This window comes from Lampris incognitus, chromosome 10, assembly GCF_029633865.1.
Source record: "Lampris incognitus isolate fLamInc1 chromosome 10, fLamInc1.hap2, whole genome shotgun sequence".
NCBI classification, from domain to species: Eukaryota; Metazoa; Chordata; class Actinopteri; order Lampriformes; family Lampridae; genus Lampris; species Lampris incognitus.
Genome location: NC_079220.1, coordinates 43751085 through 43778443, shown reverse-complemented (window position 1 = coordinate 43778443; position 27359 = coordinate 43751085). Strand labels below are relative to the sequence as shown.

The window sequence follows — 27359 nt, the reverse complement described above, 5'->3', positions numbered from 1 at the left end:
CTTGATCCAATTTTTTCCTCAGTAACTGTAACGGATTTCAATTATATTTATTTTGTAATTTAATTACATACTGTGTACATGTACCTAGCTACTCGCCACCACTGACAATAACCATCATCAATGTCTCCTTACAGAGAGAAATGTCACATTACATTTAGTCAGACGTTGGAGAAGTTAGGGGCATTTTTACAGCAGAGGGCACTCAAGTAAAGCAACTCAGATTTAAGGCTTTTAGTTGGGTTAAAAGGAAAATGCTATACGTTAACCTTGTTCTTCCTGAAACCGCAAAAATCTCATTAATACAGGGTGTACACCCCTGCAGATATTTTTTTTAAACTGGATATCTAGTCTGCTGGTGTCATGTGATATAAGCATAAAGGAAACTGAACAGTTGCCCTTACTAGAATGGTATACCTCAAGTATATTTTTCACAGTATACCCAAGTTAAAAGTATACTAACTTTGCAGAGCTAAAAACATACTTAAGCACATTTTCAAAGTAAAAAAAAAAAAAAAAATCTATCAAGTCGAGCTTTCATTTAAAGCACAAGTATCAGTCTGTATTATTGTTACTATGTTGTAACAATAAATCTGAGCATAAAGATGCTCAGGTTTTGCAAGTAAAACAAAAGTAAAATAAAATTACACTTGCTTATTATATTTATCTTAAAAAGAGCTATACTAGAAGTGCACTTAAGCAAACTTTTCCCCCATGGGTGGAGAAATGGGTATCTAAGCAGACTTGTCAATGAAAACTGCCTAAAATAAAGATATGTAATGTAACTCACTGAAGTGTTGTAAAAACATCTTGTAATTACTTAATTAAAGCAGTCATCACATTTTTTTTTCCCTACCAGCAACACTGTGATTTGTGTAAAGGCATCTGCCCGGTTGAGATAATGCTTAATTTTGGCAGTTGGTTCCTAAAATCAGTAAGGGGGTGATAAAAGTCACACCCACATAATAAAGTCAAAATGTGTTGTGAATGGGGGACAAATTTGGTTGTTCATAGAGATACATCATTTTCTTAGCATTTGGGACAAGAAAAGCTTCACCATACCAAACAGCCTTATCAAAATGGATTACCCCTGGCCTCAGTAATAAGATATAGACTGCGCCTTTGTTAGAGAGGCCTTACAGACGCATTCTCAATAAAAAGGACTAGTGGAAGGTCCCTACAAAGGCCTTTGTATTTCCTTTATAAAAGGACCCCCCCCCCCCCCAAGAACACATGACCCACATTGGTTGCTCTGCATTAACAACTTGCTATGATCAGGAGCTGTTTAATGAGTAACTTTGTGTCCACTGGGAGGCTTAAAGTCAGACCGAAATTGAAACGACAATATTTTCTAACATAAGCTATTACTTAAATCATCATGTATTCTGTACTGTCCTTTTCTACTGAAACATAGAGATATATTTGTACACAAGTGTAAAAAAGTAGAATTCAGTTTTTCCATCTCTGTTTTTAAGAGCTCCCCCTCTAGTTTCTCTCCACTGATCTTTTTTCTCTGACATGTATTTAATCAGACACATGCATTAACATACAGCCAATCAGATCAAATCATCACATTTTTAAACACCGCCCACCCCTGCCAGAACAATTATGGATTAAGAAAAAAAATACACAATATTTGTCATTTACAAACATTTTTGCTGACTGCCATGTTCACATTTCAGACATGAAAGTTAGATCTAATGACTGATTTCGGTTTGACTTTAAGCTCCAGGATATAGAGGCAGGTGTGTGTGTGTGTGTGTGTGTGTTGGTCAGACTGGTGGATGGAGGCTTGCTGCTGGCCAAGATCAAACAGAAGGTGAATAATAAGCGGATAACGAGATCTGAAACCGTTCACCATCTGGAGCTGTACTGTAACACAACACCATGGCTACCGTTACCGTGCCACCACTGCACCAGCGCTAGCATCAAACTTTAAAGCCTGGGAGGTCACTCAGTAAACAAACACACAATGGCAATGTGACCCATTTACTCAGGAGGAAGGAAGGATGACACCACAGGGAAACATCACATACCACGAAGCAGGTAAGACTGACTCGTACATTTCAAATGAAGGGGGTTGGCCATGACAGGGGGTGGTTCGTGGACTGTGTCTAAACAAGGGTTTGGAGGTGAGAAGGATAAGGGGTCATGGGGAGGACAGGTGGACTTGGAGGGGGGGGTGTCTCACAGATGGATGGGAGCAGGACAAAGGGCTGGGGTTGGGATGGTAGTCAAGAAGTTTATCCAAGAAAAATAGCACCTTACCATATCCCCTCTAACACACACTCTGCCTGCCTGCCGATGTTTATAGAGAGGTAAAATCGGCTGTAAGCTCTATCCTGAAAAGATAAACATGAGGTGAAAGCTCTTTCACAGACCAATTAAACAGAGAAGAGATGCAAATAACTTGTGAGCTCCAAAAAGAAATTCTTCCCGCAGAATGATTAACCAGTATATTTATTCAAATTGGGTCATCAGGCGTGCGGCTATCCCAGTGAATGAATGAAAGTTGAGGATGGTGTTAACGTTAAGCGAAAGTAATCACGCAGCACATGCCTTGCTCATGTGTGTCTGTGTGTGTGTGTGTGCGTGGACTTACAGGATCACATGAAAATGATACGTCAGCATTTCTGAAAAGCTCCATCTTTCTCGTCCACGCCACAACGGCAATTTGGCGCTTTCAAATTTATCTGCTTTGGAGTGCATTTTTGAAAAGATGCATTTTCGATGGTTGAAAACGGCTTGGTGTGGATGGAAGGCCAAAATGGGTTTAAAAAACTTTTTTTCCCCCCAGATTTAACTGTCTTGAGTGGCCTTAGATTTGTAATGAAAATGGGAATAAAAAAAAAATGACTACAAAAAATAAACAACCTTCCTTCAGCAGTGACATGAACTTCTCCCTCTCTCCTTTCCCTCTGCGCTCCTCACAACTCCATGGGAACACAATAAAGAAACACTGCCAAGTCATGGAGGTATTTTAAAAAGCTTGACTCATTTCTGCGGTTGAAAGACATCGACCTCCAATCAGAGAGCTTTAGACGTACACTCCCCGTGTTGGAAACAGGAGGAAAAAAAAACGGGTGCACATAAAAAGCCAAGCCCAAAACTGAGAATTCTGCCACGGGCCTGTGTGCCTGCCATACTCTCATAAGCAAAGGAATTTATTTTACTTTCACTGTCCTCCCTCAGCCCTCTTTTCCTCTCACTGACAGACTACTTCCATCTCCCAGCCATCTCTGAGCTCCAGGTGCAGACTGCACGCAGCAAGAGCTCACCAGCAGACAGGGAGCACACCGGTCCTTTACATCACACTTAACTCCATCCCCTCCGCTTCAAGCCTCAGGATGTGTCGAGGAGAGATGGAGATAAAGGAATAGGGGAGATGGAAAATGAAAACATTATGGAAATGATGAAAGAAGCCAGGAGGCTGATGTTAACGCACCCCTGCTCTCAGGCGACAGCTCTGTGGGTGCTGGGGAGCCATGAGCAGCCCACAATATTTTTGCCACCCACCCGCCAACGCCTCCAAAAGATAATATAAAATAAATGAGCATTCTTAGTCAAATCAAAAAAGACAAGTGACATCAAGTATCTTTGATGTTACACCAAATACGACAATTTAACCAAAGCTGTAGACTACTTACACCTCCAAATTCAGCCTAAAATGTTGATAATTCCAAGACTGCCGGCTTTCAATAATTCAACTTGTATGCAGTGAATATCATTAACATTCAAAACCTTGTTACATTTTTTAACAGATAGACATAAAAAAAAAATCCAACAAATTAGTCTAGTTTTGGTTTGCGGACAGGTTCTCTATACATATAAAAAAAATCCCCCATTTTATTGTCTTGATAGCTGTTTGGGTTTTTTTTTCCAGGGAGAAAATACATGCTATATGTGCTTTTATGTTATGCTTTTAGATGAGCACCCACAGCCAATTTCATAATTGGCGCCTATAACTCATTTCCAGCCCCAAACTACAGCAGGCTGCAGAAAGACTGACTTGAGAAAATGGGCTAAAGATAAAGCCATGTCCGACTAATCCATCCTAACTTTTCATATGCACATTATTTGAGGAATTGCCTGGACGTTATCTAAAGTACAAACAAATAATTCATGTGTTAAGAAAAAAAAGAAAAGAACACCTCAACTTCACATCATTCACTTGCATAAAATTATGGCATGGTTAGAATAAATACAAAACAGAAGAGTGACCCCCCGCCCCCCCGCCCACACACACACACGCTCCCACCCAGCCATCTGCATTACTCTGCAGGATTATTGGTTTAGCTGCCCTATCACTTACCATGTCAGGCTCCCTCAACGTCAGGTTTAAACATGTTAAAGGTCCCATGAAAATGAAAAACGCGTTTTCACTCTTGTTAGCTCTTTTAGCTGCACTTAATTTACATTTACATACCACATTCTAGGAATTCACAAAAAAAAGTTTTATTTTTGTGTTGAAAGAATGATGTTTTATCTCTTTCTTGAAAATTGCAATATTTCATTAGTCACAACACCCTGCACTTGTGGGCATACACTAATGAAAATGTCCAATGAATGAATGGGAGATTATGAGAAGATGAATGATCTTCTACCACCGATTTGCAACTAGCCAATAGCATATCGATGTCCAAATTCTTCTAAAAATGCCTGGTTGTGATTGGCTGTCAGTCAAATCAAACTCCCTCTTCTCACAACATCCCTCCTGACCATTCCGTTTCATTCAGAGTCACATCAAATTGCATAAGCTTGTGATGCTCTATATGTTATCTTCTTGGGACCTTTAAGGACAGAGCAATACAACACACTGGACTGGAATCAGGGTAAATAGTGGCATGCAGCATTAGCAGTTCCACTTCAACAAGGCAAGCAGGCTTGGGGCTTGTGTGGATTTGAGGGTGGGGAGGTGGTGGTGGTGTTTGTGTGTGTGCTGCCTTGGCAGGACAGAGGTCAGTCCCAGTCTTACCTCTGCTCCTCTTCCACCTCCTCCTTGGTCATTAGTGTCTCAAACTTGTTTTGTTTCTTGCCCGGGGTGAACTTAACTGTATCTTCAGCAGCAGCCATGTCTGAGACAGAGAGGAGACCCAGGATTAACAGTTCACATGAAAACACATGAACATGTGTGAAAACACACACACACACGTTACAACATCTGTTCTTGTAATATTAGTATCACAAGTTGTAGGAACAATCCAAAGCAGATTCTCCCATCAGTTTTAACAGCAGGTGCTGAGCAGGGCAGCTGAGCAGTGCTTTGGTGTATCTGTGCTCCAGATTAAGTATCATCCTCTTAAAGCAGATGGCTGCTCTACTTTTATAAGCCTAAAGGCCACCTGATTCAACTGACTGTACATCAATTGACTTAGCATTTCTGTTACTGGTGGAGGCAAACTGGGATTCTAGCCTGTAGGAATCCAGTTTGACTAATTCGGAAAGGAGATTGTGTGCCAATTCCGATAGAGCAATAGGCCAAAACTGGTGGCTAGCCATCATTGTCAATTTCTATGGCCGAGTCTGAATTACCAATTTGACATGAAGTTAACTTTGACATAGTTCGACAAAGACAGTATTTACACTAAATTGAAGCTTGACTGTAGTTGACATCCATCTTAAGACAATAGGTTAGTTGAATTTTAAGGCAATGTCTGCTGCACTGAGGGGTTGATTTGGGCTGGCCCAGCTGTAGTTTGATGTAAATCAATTATATGACATTACGGTTTATCCCTTGTGTTGAGGATTTTCTATTTTGAGAAATCAAAATATTCAGTCAATTTTTTTCCTGCAAGTGCTACAGGTTTTGATTATTTTTAATTCTCATTCTGAATACATATGGACTGGATACTCATTGAGTATCCTGGTTGTGCGAACATCAGAAAACCTGAGTAAACATGAGCCCTGAATGAACACCGATGCCTTTTCCCCTCTCCCACTTATCAGTATGCAAAGAAGCACCTCTACTCAATTGACATTTCTGCATTTCTTATCTGCGTCGCACAGCCGCTAACATTTGGCCAATAGAGGCAACCGCTGTGCTATTCAGAGGTTATGGAGGCAGAGGACAGGAAACACATCTCTTAATATTGACAAAACTGCATTGTATATATTGATAATGCAAATAACCTTAAACCTGAACCCAAAGACCTTCTGTGTTGTTCAGTGTCTCTTGATTGTCCTCCATCTAGCACCCAGAAACAGTTTGAGCTATCGGGTTCAACAAGACCTGAATTACTAAAAAGGACAAGGACCTGGAGCCAGCTGAAAGGTTAGGAATTAAAGACAAGATATAACTGGTTTGAAAGAACAGACATAAAAGAAAGTGAGTTTTTTTTCTCTCTCCGCAGAGTATTTGGACTATGGGAGGCTTCTATATAGAACATCCAAGTACTGTTTATGTTGGCCACCTTGCAGAATGAGCACTTAGCATTAGCGCATCACCATCACCCTTTAAAGGGGACCTTTTATGCTATTTTTCCAACACTTTACTATAAGTCTTTGGGGTCCTCAAAACATGTCTGAGTATTTTTGCTGAAAATACCACTCAAATTAAGCGTTCTAGCATGTTCGAATTACTTAGATTGAGCATATGCTAATTTGATGCAAATGAGCTGCTGCACCCCACGCCCCACTCCATGATGTCATTCCCAGGTGAGAACGAGATGTAAACAGAACCTCTTCAATCCACTCCACCAAGTTGACTGATACTTGAGGATCTTCTTTCAGTGTGAAAATTAACATATCAATCATTGTGTATATAGCCATTCACAGTTTCACTGATGGTGTACTTAGACTTGCATGGCTTAATCTTTGAGACAAGCATATGCTACTGGCAGGATCAACCAGGTAGCCTCATGTCACTGAGGCCGGCTGAACGGACTGGGCTGGGCGAACCCAAAAACCACAACCCCGTTGGTGGTGGGGTGTACAGACGGTGTAGTGGTTGACTAAAATAACCATAAATGATTCAATGCAGAAGAGCCGTTTAACATGCTTTATTCGCGCTCCACTGGGCATTGCCATAAATCAGTTTATGGTGACCCCTCTTAGGGTCACTGTAATAACAATGTAAAGTAACCTACGACACATCAGTACATCCCCCCTTCCTTCAAAAACATTCAGTTTTCAAATGTAAACATTGATGATATAATGAACAGGTTAACTTTTTTTCTTTAATCATAAAAAAACAAAAACATAATATTCTCTCTCGCTCTCTTTTTTTTTGTTTGTTTGTATTTTTGTAACAAAAATCCATAGGGCCCCCCCCCCCCACCAACGTCCTGGGTTCCCCAAAGTCCTTATAATACAAAGGTATGGCTTGTAAAACACATCTACAATTCAAGCCGCTCAGGAGGCCTGACAGTCCGCTTAGACCGCCGCATGGCTAGAGGCTCCAACTCAGGTCCCTGCAATACCACAGGAGAGGAGGCAAGTGACAGTTCCTGACGCCCAAGTTGGAGACAGAGTCTCCAACTTGGGCGTCGTTAAGAAACTCTGAACATCATCACTCCAGTCTGGCTGAAAGGTCGCTCCTGTGTTCAAGAGGCTTCTCCCGTTTCTCCGGTAAGTGTGGCCATCACTTTTGTGCTCTATGCAGCAGGCTCCTCTATGCGAACTATATCATGCCTCATCAGTTCTGGTAAAGGCTTGAATCCCTTGTCATAGCTGAGTTTTTGTTTGTGTTTTAGGCTCCTTATGTGAGCCTGGACCTCTGCCTCACAGTTGTTAGTGTCCAGCTTTGGAAGTCTAGTGCACAACTTCTGTCCCATAAGGATCTCAGCCGGAGAATAGCCACTTTCGAGAGGTGATGATCTGTAAGCTAAGAGGGCCAGGTATGGATCTGTATCACTCTGTGCACACTTCTTCAGGATTCTTTTTATGATCTGGACCCCCTTTTCAGCCTTCCAATTTGCTTGTGGGTACAGCGGACTGGAAGTTGTGTGGCTAAAACCATAATGTTTTGCCAACTGCTTAAATTCATGACAAGAAAACTGTGGGCCATTGTCTGTAACCACCTCTTGAGGAATGCCATGTCTAGAAAAAAATGACTTCAGATGAACTATGACACTTTGTGCTGAAGTCATTGATAGTAGAGCTATTTCTGGTTAATTTGAGAGGTAGTCAATAGCTAACAAATATTCCTTTCCATTGCAGTAGAAGAGATCAGCCCCAACCTTCTCCCATGGTTTTGAGGGGATCTCATACAGAATCATTGGCTCTTTGGTTTGTTTGTAATGAAACTTAAGGCATGTGACACAGTTGCCAACCATTGCGTCTATGTCTTCATTCATGTTGGGCCAATAGATAGCCTCTCATACCCTGCGTTTAATTTCTCTGCCCCTAGATGCCTCTCGTGCACCCTGGTCAGCATCTCTTTATGCATTGAGGTAGGAATCACAATCCTATTGCCATTGAGTATAACACCATCCACCAGTGAGAGCTCAGACCTGAGTGGGTGATACTGCTTGCACGAGCCCCTTTGCCAGCCATGCTCCATGTTTTCCATTATTTTGGAGAGAATTGGGTCTTTGGAAGTCTCCTCTGCTATTTTCCTGAGCTGTTGATCAGAAGCAGGGAGTGTGTCCTTCACCATGTGAACATGCAGAGCAACATCCACCTCAGTGCTGCTACAGCAGACCTGAGACACAACTGGAGTGGCACATGAGAGTGCATCAGCAATCAACAAACAAGGCCCCAGCACATAGGTAAGGACAGCATCATACCTTTGTAGCTTCATCATCAACCACTGGATGCGAGGGGACGTCATTCAAGCTTTTTCGGGCAATGGCTATCAAAGGCTTATGGTCTGTCTCAAGAATTACTTTAGCAAGTCCATACATGTATCCATGAAATGTCTCACAGCCAAAAACCAGTCCAAGGCACTCTTTTTCAATTTGTGCATAACGACACTCCGCCTTTGTCATAGAGCATGATGCATAAGCAACAGACTTCCAGGAACCTTCATGCTGTTGCAACAATACAGCACCAATGCCGTCTTTCGATGCATCAGTTGACACTTCAGTTGGCCCGCCAGCTTGAAAAAATGTCAGCACAGGCTCCTGAGCTAAAACACCTTTAATGTCCTCCCATTCCGCATTATGGGCAGCTGTCCACTCATAGACGGTCTTGGCCTGAAGGAGCTTTCGCAAGTGTGCTATTCTGCCTGGTAAGTTAGGGATAAACTTCCCAAGATAGTTTACCATTCCAAGCACCCGCTGAAGGCCTTTTTTTATCAGTTGGTGTCGGCATGGCTTTGATTGCCTTAACTTTTGACTCATCAGGATGAACACCACTTTGAGATAAGTTATCCCCAAGAAATGTCAGTTCCCTCACATCAAACTTACACTTTTGCCTATTGAGTTTAAGATCATGTTGCTATACTCGTTGCAGCAACTGTTCAAGTCTCTGATTTTGCTCCTGTATTGTAGAGACCCAAACCACCAAATCATTCACATAGACTCGGGCCCCCTCCAAGCCCTCAATGATGCGCTCCATTGCCTTATGGAACAATTCTGGAGCCGAACTAATGCCAAAGGGTAGTCTCTGGAAGGAGTATCTCCCAAAAGGAGTATTGAATGTACAAAGTTTTGCACTTGGCTCATCCAGTTTCACTTGCCAGAACCCATTTGATGCATCCAGTTTAAAGAAGTAATGAGCACCAGCCATTTCACTGGCCATTTCTTCACGTTTTGGAATTTGGAAATGTTCCCATTTGATGCAGGCATTGAGGTCTTTTGGGTCCATGCATATACGCAGCTCACCATTCTTTTTTCTCACGCACACCATTGAATTGACACAGTCAGTTGGCTCATCGGTTTTCTTTATCACCCCCAAAGCAACCATTCTTTCCAACTCTTTTTTGAGGCCGTCACGCAGGGGAACAGGGACCCGTCTTGAGGCATGAACCACAGGTCGTGCATTATCAGTGAGTGTAATTGAGTGAACAAATGGCAAGGTACCGAATCCAGTAAAGATATGGTCATAACGGCTAACAATCTCCTCTGAAATACTGCTTGGGTCAGTTAGAGCATACGCACGCTTAACCAGGTCCAGGTCCTCGCATGCTTTGTCTCCGAGCAATGAATCATGACCCTCTGGAACAATAATAAATGGGAGTGATTTGCATTTGTCTTTCACCTTGACAATGAGTTTGCAGGTGCCATGTAAGTTTGAATGGCCTGTCCATTGTATGCTTTCAAAGCAATTTCAGTCTTTGCTACAGTGGGTCTCCAGCCCAAACTATCAAAGTCCACAATGTTAATCAAATTGGCTTTAGCACCTGTGTCCAGTTTTAAGAGAGGAGCACCATTTACTTCCAAAGATGCCACCCAGTTATCACCTGTCATTGCATTAACTGTTGCTGTATTCAACTCAGTTGTCACTGTGCCAACAAAAAACTCAGAACAATCAGCTTCTTCCACAACATTAATATTTCGCCTCGCCGTCTTTCCTTTTGCAACACACATCCTTGCAAAATGATTTTTCCCATTGCATTTCAGACATATTTTGCCATAAGCTGGACACTTTCGAGCTTGATGATGTGTGCCACATCTACTGCAATCAAAGAGCTTTTTGCTGCGCTCCGCTGAAAAGTTGTTCTCGGGACGCTCTCGTGTATTTATTAATCACATCGACAGAGGCACTTTCCATATCCAAGGACGATTAAAGAGTGTGTGTGCTGAATGTTTTCATGTGAAACTGGGCTAATGTGCTTGCCTGACATATCCGAATTGCACCATCCAAAGTGAACTCAACCTCCCTCAACAAGCACTCCGATTATTTTTTTTGTCGTTTATTCCAAAAAACAATTTGATCCCTTATCATAGTTGAAGTCAGATCAGCAAAATTGCACGTTTGCGCTTTCAATTTTAAATCCGTTAGGAACACGTCGAACTTCTCCCCTTGCTGCAGCACGCGGCTACAGAACACATAGCGTTCATTAGTTTCGTTCTTTTTTGGCGAACAGTGGGCATCAAACTGCCTTAACACCACATCAAAACTGTTCCTGTCGTCCTCTGAAGCATATATGAACGTGTTGTACACAGATGGCTTGTGGACCCGCAATCCTAAGAAAAAGAGCAATCTTATGTTCATCTGCCTTGTCGTGGGCGCCAACGGCGGACAAGACGGCATGAACCGCTGTCTAAATGCTCTCCAATTCGCATCAACATTGCCTTCCAACTGTAAACCTTCAGGCGGTTTTAAACAATCCATTGTTGTTATTGCCGTCGCCAAGACCGTTTACTCCTGGTACCATGTATTGGTTGACTAAAATAACCATAAATGACTCAACGCAGAAGAGCCGTTTAACATTCTTTATTCGCGCTCCACCAGACACTGCCGTAAATCAGTTTATGGTGAAGGGGTCACTGTCGTAATAATGTAAACTAACCTATGACACATCAGTACAGATGGGTAGGTGACGGACCCCGCGGCCGGGTTCGGTAAACACCGGTCGGGAGTTCGGCTCTTGCTTTGAGGAGTTTTTTTCTTTTTTTAATGTTTTTTTTTTAAGCGTGCGCTTCAGCGTGTGAGGCTTTTGAGATAATGTCTTCCGAGCTCTTGGACCGGGGGAGGGGCAGCGAACCTCGCGGCAGGAGCCGTGGAAGAACAACTGGGACAAACGGTCCAGCTGAGCCCCGCTGGAGCAATGGAGAGGACTAGGCGCTAGGCGCTAGGCCCCCCCCCCCCCCAACTCGGCACTTTGCTCGCTGCAAAAAAAAAAAAAGTTCTGCAAGACCGGAGGAACCGACCACCCGAACGCCGGCAGAGGCCCTCCGAAGGTGTGTTAAGTTAAGTTAGTCCATTGATCAGGACACAAAGACACAAAGCGGGTCCGGGTATGGTGTAGGCAGCCCAGCCAGAGAAAGCACCCGCAGTACGGCCGACACATCCCATGGCTGTCACATTGAAAATCGAAAGTCTCCTGAAAACCTGCTGAAACCCGTCACACAACAACAGTGTTTTGCCAACTTTAGCGGGAACATTGCCATCAAAAATAAACTTTATCCACTCAGCTCTTCTGCCCTCTGAAGCTGGGAGCCAATGTAGCGATTTGTGCGGGTTATTACAGCCAAGAACAGCGCATTTTCCGTGCGAAGACATTATGCGAGCATTATGCTAGCTAGCGGTACCTGCAAAAAATGTCGACCTTTACAGCCATGTAAGGCAGGTGGGTGGAGATATTCAACTGAAGGCGGGATTATTATAATGTTTTCCTTCCGTGCCGTAAAGGGCGGAAGGATATTTGATCGGCTTGCTGGGTTTGAACTTTTTTCCAAAAATTTTCAATTTGGCTGCCCACAACAAAATGACTGGGTTGTTTTACTTCAAAGTTTGTGTGTTAGTAGGCCCACCAGAGACTCAAATGTATATGCAAAAACACTGAAAAAGGTGAGTTTTGCATAATAGGTCCCCTTTAAACACCTCAGTATGGCTCTCAGCAGTCACACATTATGCAAAAAATACTGCTTTAAAGCCAGGCTGAAATTCAGAGCTCATCGATCTTTGCATAGTTTTGATCAAGTTAGAGAGCAGAAATAGCTTAAAATTAAGTACAAGCAGACAGTCATATTTCATTGTACACTGAACTCACCATTGTGCTCCACAGCCTCTGGTGCCGGTTGGGGGGTGGGCTCTACCGAGGGTTCAGGAGCAGACAGGTCATCTGGGGTTGATCCAGGAATAAGTTTAGGGAGGGACTCTTCCACTGGGGCCTGAACAGGCTTGGCTGCTGGTTCTGGTGCTTGGTCAACCACTGTTTTTGCAGCTGGTTCAATCACAGCCTCCAGTTCCGGTACAGCCACAGTTTGTGTGACGGGCTCCACTATGGGTTTTGGTACGGGTTCAGGTTTGACCGCAGGCTCCAGCACTGGTTCTGGTACTTCAACCTTCTCCAGTGCTACAATGGGCTCTGGTACTTCCAATGGTTCTGGTTTAGGCTCTGGTATGACAATGGGCTCCGATACCACCACTGTTTCTTGTACAGGCTCTGGTACTACAATGGGCTCTGATACCACCACTGGTTCTGGTACAGGCTCTGGTACTACGATGGGCTCTGGTACCACCACTGGTTGTGGTACCACAATAGGCTTTGGTACAGGCTCAGGTACCACCATTGGTTCTTGTACAGGCTCTGGTACTACAACAGGCTTTGGTACAGGCTCAGGTACCACCACTGGTTCTGGTACAGGCTCTGGTACTACAATGGGCTTTGGTACAGGCTCAGGTACCACCACTGGTTTTGGTACAGGCTCTGTTACTACAATGGGCTTTGGTGCTATCATAGGTTCTTGTACCACTTCTGGTACTATGGTGGGTTCTGGTACAACTTCTGGTTCTGGTGCAGGCTCTGGGACAAGCTGCAGGGACAAAAGATAAGAAGAAACATCATCAATGAGAGATGATAATAATAATAATAATGCATTTTACTTGTGGGCGCCTTTCAAAACACTCAAGGACACCTCACAGAACACAGTTAAAAAAAGAACAAGCAGCACTGTATCAGACAGTGTAAAATCAAAACAAAGCAGGGTAGACAATAAAAAGTTAACACAACAGATAAGTATAAAATCAACATCTGCAGAAAACTCCATGAAGTGTGGATCAGACTTAATATGCCAGTTTGAAAAGGTATGTTTTGAGATGGAATTTGAAGGTTGAAAGAGAGTCAATGTTGCAAATTTCTTGCAGGAGAGAGTTCCATAGGCGGGGGGCAGAACAACTGAAGGCTCTAGTCCCCATGGTAGTCAAGTGGGCCGATGGTGTAGTGAGTTGGAAAGCAGAAGAGGATCTGAGAGTGCGGGGTGGCGTGTGGATATGAAGAAGTTCGGAAAGATATGAAGGAGCTAAGTTATTAAGGGCCTTAAAGGTGAGGAGCTGGATCTTGAAGTCAATACAGTATATAACAGGGACCAATGGAGTTGCTGAAGAACAGGAGCGATATGATCTATGGAAGGCGTTCTGGTAATGATACGGGCAGATGAATTCTGGACCAATTGAAGCTTATGAAGACGTTTGAGGGGAAGAACAAAGAGGATAGAATTACAGTAGTCAATACGCAATGTAACCAGAGTGTGAGCGAGTACGGCTGTGCTTTTAGGTGCGACGGCCGAAGACGATTAATATTGCGTAGGTGGAAGTATGCAGACCGAGCAACATTGTTGATGTGGGCTTCAAAAGATAGTGTTGTCCAGGATGACACCCAGACTCTTAACCTGAGGCAATGGGGGAACTATATAATTGTCAATAGTAAGAGAAAAACTATCAGTTTTGGCCAAAGTAGATTTAGTGCCAACTAAAAGGACCTCAGTTTTATCACTATTAAGTTTGAGGAAGTGGTATGAAAATCAGGATTTAATGTCTAGTAAGCAGTCAGAAAGGGAAGTAGGCAGAAGAGTAGAGGTAGGTTTGGTGGATAGATAAAGCTGGGTGTCATCCGCATAGCAGCGAACTTGAATGCCAAATTTCCTGAAAATGGGCCAAGAGGTAGTAGGTAAATAATAAATAGGAGGGGTCCCAATACAGAACCCTGGGGAACACTAGTAGTAACAGGAAAGGAGTGAGATCTCAAATTTTTAAGTTGGACAAACTGAGTGCCGCCAGAGAGATATGATCTAAACCAGTCAAGGGGGTGCCATTTATTCCAATGGAAGCTAATCTTTCTAGGAGGATGTTGTGTGAGATGGTATCAAAGGCTGCACTCAGACCAAGGAGGACAAGTATGGTTAAGAGCCCAGAGTCAGCTACCATCAAAAGATCATAAGTGATTTTCACCAATGCTGTCTCCGTACTGTGCATGGAGCGAAAACCAGACTGGAATTGTTCAAAAAGATTGCGGTTAGTCAAGTGAGCGTGTACCTGAGATGTGACTGTTCTTTCAAGTGTTTTAGAAAGAAATGGTAAATTTGAGATTGGGCGAAAATTATTGAAATTGTTGGGGTCTGCGCCAGGTTTCTTGAGTATTGGAGTTATTGCAGCTGTTTTGAGAGATGAGGGAACAAGACCAGAGGTAAGGGAGGAATGTATGATATCAGTTATTAAAGAGGATAGAGAAGATACACAGGCTTTTACTAAATGAGTAGGAAGGGGGTTTAGCTGACAGGTAGATTTGGATTTGCGAATAAGACCAGATAGTTCTGCAACAGTTGGGAGTTTAAAACTAGATAGTGAAGAACAGAGGGGAACATAGAAGGGTGAATAAGATGAACTGTATGCAGTACTGTTCGATGAGGTCAATTACTGATGAATATTTTAAATTTTGGCATTAAAAAAGGTCATGAAAGCATTACATTGAGCAACTGAATACAGGTGAGGTGTCAGAGTGTCTGGTGGCCGTAAAATATTGTTTACCATGGAAAACAGGATTCCAGTGTTCCCTTCACCTGATCTAATTAAATTTGCATAATAAGACGATTTAGCTGTGGACAGAGCCTCCTTATAATGAAGTATGTGGTCATTATACATGTCTTTATGAAGAACGAGGCCGGTTTTCGTGTAAAGGCGTTCCAGGCGACGGCCTTTAGCTTTAAGCTAAAGGATAAGCTTTAAGTATAACGCGGTCAAATGAATCCCTGGTTAACTGAGCACTGAATTACAACATTATGAGCTTTGTTTACTGTCTTTGTGACAAAACGCTTTGACTTGGTGTTGATGTGACCAAAAGTTAATAAATGCAGGCATTGGTTGTATTCCAAAAACTAAAGCCACTCAAGCACAAAGCTGTAAGGCCTAATAACATCTAATCTCTAAAACAAATATTTTGAGTCTTAAAACATTTCTCATCAAGAGTTTTTAATCATTTCTATTTGTTCAAACGTTATATTGTTGTGTATTGGCCACCTCTCTGTGGTTTAATGAAATTGTAGCTTACATAGAAATAAGTGAGCCTGTCCCGTTCAGATCCTCTGGGATGGTTGAACTCCTTGCACACGTTTCTCTGCTCTTAAGATTTGCTGATTATTTCATAGCACCAAAATGACATACAACTCACACCTAAATGCAACATTGCTCATCACAGACAAAAACAAAAACCAGAGAACATAGTACTGTAGTGTACAAAGAACCGACTTTCAGTGCCGTCTCTACCACCAACAGTGTTTTGTCCAGAAAGAGTAATGGCTGTATGAGTGAGGACTGTCACTTGCAGCTCCCTCTCGTGTCCTCGTGAAGAGGCTATATCCTGACAAGGCACCATCTGCCTCTGACATAGACAAATAAAGCCCTGTCAATGCAGGGCCAACCTTCTACGGACCTTTTCCCTGACAGCTCCTGACACTTACAAAAAAAGCAACACACACACAGCTGCTTTCTTTCATACCATTTATACATGCACACACACACACACACACACACACACACACACAGATACACGCACACAAAGACACATACTTGCTCACTCTCTTACACATAGCTGCCTGCTTCCGCCATTCCGTCCATGTGCACACGTACACAAATCCATGTACATGCACACGAAGTTACTGACACACATACATACATGTACACTCTTCTTCCTCTTGTGTTCGTTACACCCCTTCGTAACACCCGTTACACTAGGGGTGTAGCGATCCATCAATGATCAATAATCCAATATCACTTGATGCAAAGTCAAAACATCGATCCATATCATCATCTTTTTTTTCCCCTCCCCTTTTTTTCCTCCCCAATTGTACTTGGCCAATTACCCCACTCTTCCAAGCTACCCTTGTCATTACTCCACCCCCTCTGCTGATCCGGGGAGGGCTGCAGACTACCACATGCCTCCTCTAATACATTTGGAGTAGCCAGCATCCATATAATTCTTCTTTTTTTTTTACATGATGATGCTGATCGCGTGGCTTGGGTCCTGGACTGTTCCAGTGATGTCTGGACACTGCTTGGCATCCTGCACATCATATTCTTCATAAATGTTATGTCCATTATAATTCTGTTTATCCTCTCAATGTTGAATTGTGTAAACACAACATCCATTGCACGTTGTCCGTCTTGGGAGAGATCCCTCCTCGGTTGCTCTCCCTGAGGTTTCTTCCTATTTTTTCTCCCTGTTACAGGTTTTTTTTTTTAGGGAGTTGTTCCTTATCCGATGAGAGGGTCTAAGCGCAGGGTGATGTGTTGCTACTAAGCCCACTGAGACAAATTCGTAATTTGTGATATTGGGCTATACAAAAAAACAACAACAATTTACTTGACCAGCAGCTTCTTTTCACCTGACAGTGAGGAGTTTCACCAGGGGGACGTAGTGCGAGGGAGGATCACGCTATTTCCCCCAGTTCCCCCTCCCTCCCGAGCAGGTGCCCCAACCAACAAGAGGAGGTGCTAGTGTAGTGACCAGGACACAAACCCACATCCGGTCCGCAGACACGGCCAATTGTGTCTGTTGAGACGCCCGACCAAGCCAGAGGTAACACGGGGATTCAAACCAGCGATCCCCACATTGGTAGGCAATGGAATAGACTGCCATGCCACCCGGACGCCTAAGATACGCCCCATAGGATGTGAACATTTTAAAGCTCAATATCTCTAAACCAATGAGCACACAGATAGAACCTTGTAAACGGGCACATTATATCATCTCATACTGATCGCAGACCCCTGAATTAAATCAAAATCGTATCATGGCAGACTGTGATATCAGCAAATATCGTATCGTTCTCCAAAGAATCGATATAATATTGTATTGTGATGAAACTTGTGATTTACAGCCCTAGTAAAACACACTAACAGGCACAGAAACATCCTCTCGCACACACACAGCTTCTTGCTCCGTTATGTTCTCTCCACAGGAACGCATACAAAACCATGCACACACACATGCGTATGGACTCTCTCTTACTCTTGTAAATGCTATAACAGCCATATGCACATTTATACACACAAATACATGTGACCAGCCACACACACACACACACACACACACACACACACACACACACACACACACACACAGCTTCCATGACTGACCTCAAGGGTCCAGCCATCACTCAACCTGCCTGCTACCCTCTCTTCTATGCAGAAGCACCCGTTTGTGTCCTCGGGGAAGTGCTGAGTTTGCACAGATTAGACACTTGAGCACAGGGTCTGGGTTTCTCCACACAGCCTCTGGATGTGGAGGGAAAGAGCCATACATACGGTTGTCGACACTTTGGACAGTGCTTATAGTCACCAGTACATGTGAATTGGAGGACAGGGCACAAGTTAGACACAATGATGTAAGACAACCATAGACAGGACACATGAGAAGCATAACACATAGAAGGACAGGGGGCAGGCATGCGAGAGAGAAAGAAAGAGAGAGAGAGACCAGTCCATGGGACGGTCTGGGGTTACATTTGGCTCTGGGCATCCTGAGCTGCCAGAGGTCTCTTGTCATATCGCATCAAATCTCCTGACTAAACACCGAAATGCAAACAGCTTTGTGTGAGGGCTCTCATACATTTTGGATGCTCTCAAAATGCCACGCCTAAGTAGACAGACTAGAAAGTAAACATGGATGCCAAAAAAAAAAAAAAAACAGAACAATGTCTGTCGATAATGCATATATTGATAGAAAAACTTTTGTATTCCGGTCATTGCAGAAAATGTTATTTCATCACAAAAAGACGTCAGATTCGACGTCAGTTTTGTCCCATCCATCGATTCCGAATTGTTTATCCTGCTCTCGGGGATACTGGAGCCTATCCCAGCAGTCATTGGGCAGCAGACGGGGAGACACCCTGGACAGGCCGCCAGGCCATCGCACAAGGCACGCACAGGCAATTTAGTATGGCCGGTTCACCTGTCCAGGTATTGGACTAAGCAGTAGTTTCCCCACACTAAATATGACACAAATCCATCTAAACATAAGACCTAACCCCAAGTATTTAAACATATATTGATAAGTGTGTCTGGTTTGAGACTTCATAATCTAACAATATGATCAATATAAATGATTATGCAATTCATTTATTCATTGATGTTTATTTTGAATGTTTTAGTGTATACTTCCAAACAGTAGTTTTACATAAACATATTTATTTACATATCATAATTATACACATTCATCACCGAAAAGGAGCAGGAAGAAGAAAAAAAAGCATAAAAAATAAGTATAAAATTAAAAGAAAACATTTCTACAATATAAAAGTATGTAAAAATGAAGGCATGACTTGGCAAGTAAGATCAAGAGAAAAAAGAAAAAATAGGATTGTGGGAAATGGGAAATGTCTCACCTACACAACACGTCTGTTACGTTGCCTGACTGATTGCACCAAGAGGAAGCTACGGATAACGGATGACAGCTTGAGTAATTCAAACAGCAAAGAGGCATGATGGCAGAGCAAAAAGGTCACATGACCCTCATGTCTGGCTCTGTCAATCAATGCTCATCCTGTGACCCAGGAGACCTCCCATTAATCGGGCCACTCGTGACTCAATGCAGTGACAACTGGGAACAATGTGGTAGGTGGAACAAGGAATTCCTCCAGGGCTCGCCTGTGCAAAGCCAATCCCGCCGCCGCCGTTCAGATACTTAATCCCACAGAAGCCCTCCCACACACACAGACACCGGAATGGCATCCGTTTTGCTGATACCACCCCACCCCTTCCGAACAGTCATGGTGCTCTACCTTCTTTCCAAGTCTCCAAGATGTTACTGATTAAATGTTAGCCAAGGCAACATCACGGCCCAGCTTTCACTGTTGCCACACTTTTCACCCCATAATTGGACAAACGTGCTTATCTGATGACTAAGCCTGTTGTGAACTCACTCTCTGTAATGCTTTTTTTCTTTCCTTTAAGCATTGCACATCAGTTACAGAGAGCAAATACTATTTTCTTTGGGGAATTTATCACTCTCAATACACCATGCAGGCAACGCTAAAAATAAAAGACTTGTCGAGGATTTTGTCTATAGCTGGGAACTTGTAAAAGGATTGTGGCTCCAGTGCACGAATGCCTGTTTAATTAGGCCCTATGCAGCGGATTCAGTCAGTGTTCAAGATGTCCGTCATCTTGGATTAGTATGTGTCACCACAGCCTCCACGACCTCCGATGGCATTTTCTGATGGAGAAATCTGAATCGGTCACATTGTACCGAGTGGTTTACTCATAAAAACTTTTTTTAGCTCTGCGATGGAGCTACCGAGGAGCAGCATCCAAACTCTTAGCTTGTTGACACTTCAAACACGCAACGTACATACCTTAAAGCTGAAACGATAGATATATCTAACTTTTCATACCTAAAAACCTTTAATATGACATAAAACATTCAGCAACAATTCTATTTGTAAATTACCAATATTGTGTTTGTTTTTTTTACACTTTTATCCATAACTGCTCTCTCTTTGACTGAAAAGTAGAAGAAAGGGTTGATGGTAAGGGTAGGCGGAGTTTTATAATTTGACGAGTTGATCCGATTGGCTGTGTCATCAAACAAGTGTGTCTGATGACATTAGTATCAGAAAAGTGGGATTGGCTGAGAAGCTGAATTGGGGGAACTCATGAAAAGAGACATGAAAAAACTGAATTCTACCTTTTATGCTTATATATTTTTGCAGTCGAAAGAGGTGGTACAAAATGCATGACAACTAAAGTAATAATTGTTGAAAAATTATAGTGTTTCAGTTTCGGTCCAACTTCAACCACAGTGAATGAAAAGGATTCTACAGTTCCTTGCAGGCTCTCTAGAGGTGATGGTGTGTCATGAGAGAGCCTGTTCAAATTACACTTTTAAAAGTTAAAATGCCTTACTGATCCTTTACTGGCCTGGTTACTCCAACCAACAGAGCATTAGCAACCTTTAACCTGACTTCATGGATTTCAACCCCCAATATGTGGCTGTCGTGGAGGTTATTTCCCCAAAATGATGGGCCTGGTTTTGATTCCCCCCATGTCTGTATGTAAGTATTTGTAAGCAACATTGTAAGCGATCCATGTTATCGGGTCCAGCAATGCTTTGCTAACTGGCTGACACTGTACCTCAACTAGCCTGTGGTAAAGGTTCTTTAACAAAAGAACACAAATAATAGCAGTTCGGCATCAGCCTGAGATGTGATGAGTAATTAACTCTAAATCAGATGTTCTATCCATCCATCCATTATCTGAACCACTTATCCTGCTCTCAGGGTCGCAAAGATGCTGGAGCCTATTCCAGCAGTCACTGGGCAGCAGGCAGGGAGACACCCTGGACAGGCCACCAGGCCAAAAAAAAAAAAAAAGACAAACTGAGTCAGAGGCGCATCTCCGTGCTCCTGGTTTTAAGATAGTCCCTTGTTCCACCTCACTCTCCACCCCAAAACCCCCCCCCCCAAAGTATGCAATGGGTATTGACAGACTTAAACTACCCTTGAATGCATGTTAAGACCCCACTGAAATCGAGCCCTACATTTGCTTTACAAATTAGAGCACTAGTCATACCAGTATGCAAGCCATTTAGGAGAATGCGAGTATAGTGCCAGCAGCATGAGCCAGTGTATATGCAGGTTTTGGCTGTTAAATGTCATATGAAATACAGAATATACAGAACCCCTCAAAAATGAGGATAAACCAAACTAAACCCTTTTCTGACCTTAATCTATCAGTTAGAAAAATAAAACAAGACATCTGCCATTCCCATCGGGCTCAGGTCTGGCAGCAGGCCTGTATAACAAGCCCACTTATCCCATGTTGAGGCTCATGGGAGTCCTGTAGAGAGCGTCAGCAAGGCTGAGGGCAAAGGGCCAAGGCATCTGGGATGGGATAGGATCGCCTTGTGTCAGCTGTCTCCCAACCCGGCCCTGTGTCTCTGTCTAAACACAGGCATACTGTTCTCATATCTCTGACTGAGCACACCAATTCTGCCCCTGTTTGTGAATGAAGCAACAAGAGACCACCATTCTGGTTTGCCATCATAAATACCACAGCCATTCTGGTCTCAGGGAAAAACAGGTGCAAAGGTAGCTGTAAAAAGTGTAAAAGATGGTCCCGGGGTATTTTAAACAAGAATGTGAGATGGAGATAAACAACACAGATGCACAAAACTCAGACAGGCTCAAAGACACATTACAGTAGAGACTGGCTTTGTGTGCCAACAGTCAATAGATGCAGTGTCCCAGTGGCGGGAGGCTGGAACGAGATCCCATGGCATCACGCCCTCAGGGACATCACTGCCACCGACAGAAGGCCAGGTTCAACTTCAATGTCCGCTCCGGACGTTAAGCCCTTCAGCTCTGAATCTTAGTTCACACTGAAATTGAGAACATAAAACTGTTCGAACCACAGATGGCATAATTTCTGCATAAATTAAGTTAATCACCCGTTTGCACTCAAGACTGTTAAGTTGGTTGGCAAGACATAACATGCAGCATTGTGGTGCAACAGTTTCAACTTAATTGATTCCCACCAAAAAGACACATGACAGGTTTATTGTGCTGTCAGACCTAGTGTACTGAAATCTGCCATTCACGTTCCCCATTAAAAAGGCTCTGTCACTGTCTGGTCGGCTACACAAAGAGCTGCTGTTAGCCAACTTTCATTGTGGAAATCAATGTAACCTTTAGTAGAGGAAATCACCCTCTACTGCCCCCCACCCCCTCATGCCTTCTCCATCTGGCACTGGGCACACACATTCCTTGGTCCTGACTCATTTTGGTAAACTATTGGCAATGGTATGCCTCAACATGACCAAAAAAACCAGAAATGCCAGGATATCCTGCTTTACAGGGAGTCATAGAGGCAAGCTAAGGAAAGCGATGGTATCAGTTCACCCTCCTTGGTGTGCCAATGATGGTGCCCGTTGCTTATGAAGGGTGGGGCATTGCCCACCTAACGAGGAATATGATTAGGATCCATCGTTTTCTAAGCAAAGTCTAAAATGAGATGCCCAGGCAAACCTTCTGGGCACTGGGAGACACAAGGAGGTTTAGATAGATTAAAAAGAGGTGGAGACCAGGACTGATGGGACTTTTTTGGGGGGGGGGATTAATACCAAGAGGGGTACAGATTCACATATTCCATTACACACTTCTGTTAGGAGTGAAATAAACTCTCAGGGCACAAGCGAAAAGAAGAATGTGAGGACCTGTCTCTCTCGCTCCCTCCCTCCCTCCCTCCCTCCGCTCTCTTATAAACAAAATACATGGCAAAACAAGCGCAGAGCCTTGAAATAGGTTTGATGAGTCATGTTTATTTTTCCAGTTATGGGACAAGTGACTCTTGGAAGATATGTTATGAATGCATGTTGACAATGTGTTGCGCCAGTGGTACAAAACCAACTCGATAAGCATCCTAAGAACACTTCTGGGCTGGATGCTCTTAATCACCAATTAACCGCTACCAGGAAGAAAAAAAACTCTACCTTCCCTCTTTCCCTATCAAACCAAACATGTGCACACACACGTTTCCGTTTATAGAATGAACTAGAACTGCAGCTGGTCATTTGCAAACAGTAAAAGAGGGAGAACAGTAGCGTCTCCAAACTGGAAGTTCTTACATGTGATCCTATAAAGCCAGTTGCAGAAGTTACACAAAGAGAATGAGGCTGGGTGGTATGTCTTACAAATGCTACGCTTTCTCCTGGCATGCCTCAGAGCCAAAACGCTTACAAGTCTTTCATCTCACTCGAATGCTTTCATCTGTTTGGCAAAGTCAGCACATGTTTAATTCTGTTCTGATTAACTGATGAATAATGCAAGATTCATCATGTCCTCCCAATTATACAAACAAAAGCTCAAAATCAGAGGCACAACAACACTATTCCGTCTCCTTTTTCCCCTCAGTTGAACACAAGGTTAAAGTGACAGTTCACTCAAGAATCAAAAACACATGTTTTTCCTCTTACTTGTAGTGCTATTTATCCATCTAGACATCATTTTGGTGCAAGTTGCCGAGTTTTGGAGAGATCAGCCACAGAGATGTCAGCCTTCTCTTGAATACAATGGAACTAGATGGCACTTGGCTTGTGTTGCTCAAAGCTCCAAAAAATACATTTGAAAAACTCAGCAGCAACGTCTCTTTCCAGAAATCATCAAGATAATCCACATACCTTGTTGTGAGCAGTTTCATGTAGGTGTAGTTTGGTCTAAGAAAATAGTTCTTAAATTTTTTTTGGTGCTTGGAACAACCCAACGGCGGCACGGTGGCCCAGTGGTTAGCACTATTGCCTCACAGCAAAGAAGGTTCTGGGTTTGAGCCACAGGCCATCCCAGGTCCTTTCTGTATAGAGTTTGCATGTTCTCCTGTGTTGGCATGGGTTTCCTCTGGGTGCTCCGGTTTCCTCCCACCATCAAAAAGACATCCATGTTAAGGTTAATACTCCTGTCTGTGCCCCTGACCAAGGCAATGGAAAGAAGAACTGGAGTTGGTCCCCGGGTGCTACATGGTGGCTGCCCACTGCTCCTAGCTACACAGCTGCCCACTGTTTCCAGTGTGTTAGGATGGGTTAAATGCAGAGGATGAATTTCCCCAGGGGGATTAATAAAGCACATCTTATCTTATCACAAGCCAAGTGCCACCCAGTTCCAGCGTATTCGAGAGAAGGCTGACATCTCTATGGCCGCTATCTCCAAAACTCAGCAACTCAAACCAAAATGATCTAGATGGATAAATAGCACTACAGGTAAGATGAAAAATGTGTATTTTTGATCTTGGGGTGAAGTGTCCCTTTAAGATGGACAGAGACTACATGTCACCAGCGGTAAAACATGTCACATAGAGGAAGATACAACATGTTAAGCACACAAAAGGTCATGGAACCAGATTAGGCTAGGTCACCAATGGAGAATGGTGCATGGCGGGGTCTTAAAATAGCTGTAAATGTATAAACTGGAATTTGCTGAGTGAGCTAAACCTAAAAGGTATTCGGTCTCAGCGTACTATATGGACATACATGACCTGTAAGGGCCTTACTTAGGCCACAAGATCATGTCCATGTTGGACCACTATTTTTGTGTGAATGCGTTTCATGTATGTTCGACATGTGAATAATGCTAGGACACAGTGGGTATTTGTCTTAAGACGTTGTTCAATGCCATGTTGGATTTTATAGTTATGGCTGTGCAATTGAGGAAAATCAATTGACCAATATCTGGTTTAGTTCTTCAGCTCTTAATAAATCATAGTCCAACAGTTTTTGTAATGGTTAAAGTGTCTGAGCATGAGAGTCTATGATGGAAAATAAAAGGGGATGAGATGGGGCGACTGAGGATTTAGCATCAGACAAAGTGGTAACAATGATGTCTGAGTGTCACAAATGTGTGCGTGGTGTTTGGTAAGTTGTGTCCAAGACAACAGCAAAACACTGCTGCATCATGCCTGATTCCCATGCAACAAAAGGGATCAAAGAGTGAGCTGAGCAGCAGACAGGTGCAATCCAAATAAAGGGGGCTGACTATCAACGTGACACTGGGTGTGACTGAGCCGCTAAGCATGCACAGATGGTCTGGGAGGAAAGGAGGAGAGGCTTTGGGGTGGACGGAGAGCGTCAGAGGGCCATGGCTGAAGGAGTAGTTACAGTGGTCACCAACCCTGCTCCCGGAGAGCTACCAGCCTGCCGGTTTTCACGCCAATCCTAATTTAACACACCTGATTTGACTGATTACCTACTTACCAAGACCTTGATTAATTGAATCAGATGTGTTAAATTAGGGCTGGAGTGAAAACCAGCAGGACGGTAGCTCTCCAAGAGCAGGGTTGACGACCCCTGGAGTAGTATTACCAATACAGCATCTGCCTGAAAATTAAAACATCCCCCTGCACTTAATTTGGTTCTGCAAAGTCAAAGACACTCCTGTTAAGACTAAGGGACCTTATTCATCAATCGTTTGTATGTAAAATTTGTTTTTACACATCCATGGAATTTCTTTAGCCCTCAAGATTGTCTGACAGACAGAAGCAAAGCCTGATGGTTATTTGTAATTCTTACCCCCTAATGTGCAAAGACATCAGCGTTAGCCAGTTGGTGTCTAAATTCAGGGGTTACCCAGGTTCTACACTGACAGGCAAACTTCCAGGGCTAAAAAATGCCATGGATGTGTAAGAAAAAAAATTGTACGAATGAGGCCCAAATATTTACAGGCTGGTTTAAACCAGGAACAACTACATTAACTTAGTTTAAAGGTGTTCTTTGCATACTCTGACCTGGTTCTGGCATTACAACAAGAGGTTAGAAATTTGGGGGCAGATGTAATAAAAAGTATGATGACAAACTGAGTAATCGCACACATAATCACAGGAAATGGTGACACTATGATGGCTTGTAGACCCATGACTTGGCAATGACAGTTCCTATTCATATGATGAACGTTCAGTCCATTCCTACAGCACGAGCGCAGCTCAACTTGGCCAACACCCACACATCCTCTGTCAAAACGGGCGAGGACCAACACAACAATGTATACTGTGTTTTCAGTTTTACTCAATCTAAAAGTTACACAGTCCATTTAGAGACTGTTGAGGCTTCCACTGATGGTTGCCATCAGTTGCATTTTTTAGTATAGCCAAGCAAAAGTCATGAGAAGTTGTCGTTAAAAAGTCTTGGGCAGTGATAAAAAGAGTGGGAACCCTGCATCTATCATGGTGAGCCCCCGTAAATGCATGTTCTTTTCCTCTTCATAAAGAAAAGGCAAGTTTAGTGTATACTGCTCAACTACCATGGACATCAATCAATTAATCTTGGGACACGTACCAGCTTATCAACCCCAAGTCTTTTCTCCATTACTGATAGATTGGCTTTACATTGGCTTTAACATGTACCTGTGTTGCAAAAAAAATCACAAGCGCTGGAGCTCTGGTGTCACACCCACTTCTATGGATTGGTGGCAGCTCTCCCTTGTGTAATACAAGAGGTCGATTTCAGTTATGTGACACCATGCAGGCTACATATGTGTAAATATAGTTTTGGCACCATATATAGAGGAGTATTCCATTGCTTTCAGTGTGGTATGCAAATACCCCGATGTTATACTGGTGGTGGGCAAATTCTTGCTTCAGTTAGGGAGCTCTGAAATACCTCATATGGGGCTTGTGGTGGAAAAGGGGTAAGGGAAAAGCTAAGAACCTCAGAAAGATGAGACATGTTGCAGGTCAAACACTAAATGACCCTTTGAGACTGCAGTGGCAGGTTCAGTCCTGCTGAGGTTAACAGGTGTGGGGGGCAGTACAGAACTGCTGGGATGAAAGCTGGCGATGTTCAGCTGCTCGGTTTTGATGAAAACTAAAGGGATCCAAAACCATCTAGTATTTTAACTGACCTACCGTCTGGTTTGATATTCCTAGAAAAGTACATTTTTCCAGATCAACTCTCAGCAATGGCGTGGAGAGAATTTAGAGATGAAGTAGCTATCACTTAACCATTAGTGGCGTACATAAAGATTACAAGCACTTCTAAGGACATACTAAACCTTGTGGGG

At 43.1% G+C, this 27359-nt stretch overlaps 1 protein-coding gene across 2 annotated transcripts in view; it reads right to left on the bottom strand.

Annotated features, from left to right (window-relative positions):
• Positions 1-27359, bottom strand: part of si:ch73-366l1.5 (FILIA-N KH-like domain-containing protein) — a 32753-nt gene that overhangs the window by 4000 nt on the left and 1394 nt on the right. For both annotated transcript variants that reach the window (XM_056287530.1, XM_056287529.1), the window contains exons 2-3: positions 12596-13361; positions 4973-5072 (exon numbers count right to left, since the gene is read on the bottom strand). In XM_056287530.1, coding sequence (XP_056143505.1) covers positions 4973-5072; positions 12596-13361 — 866 coding nt within the window. The remainder of the gene's footprint in view (positions 1-4972; positions 5073-12595; positions 13362-27359) is intronic.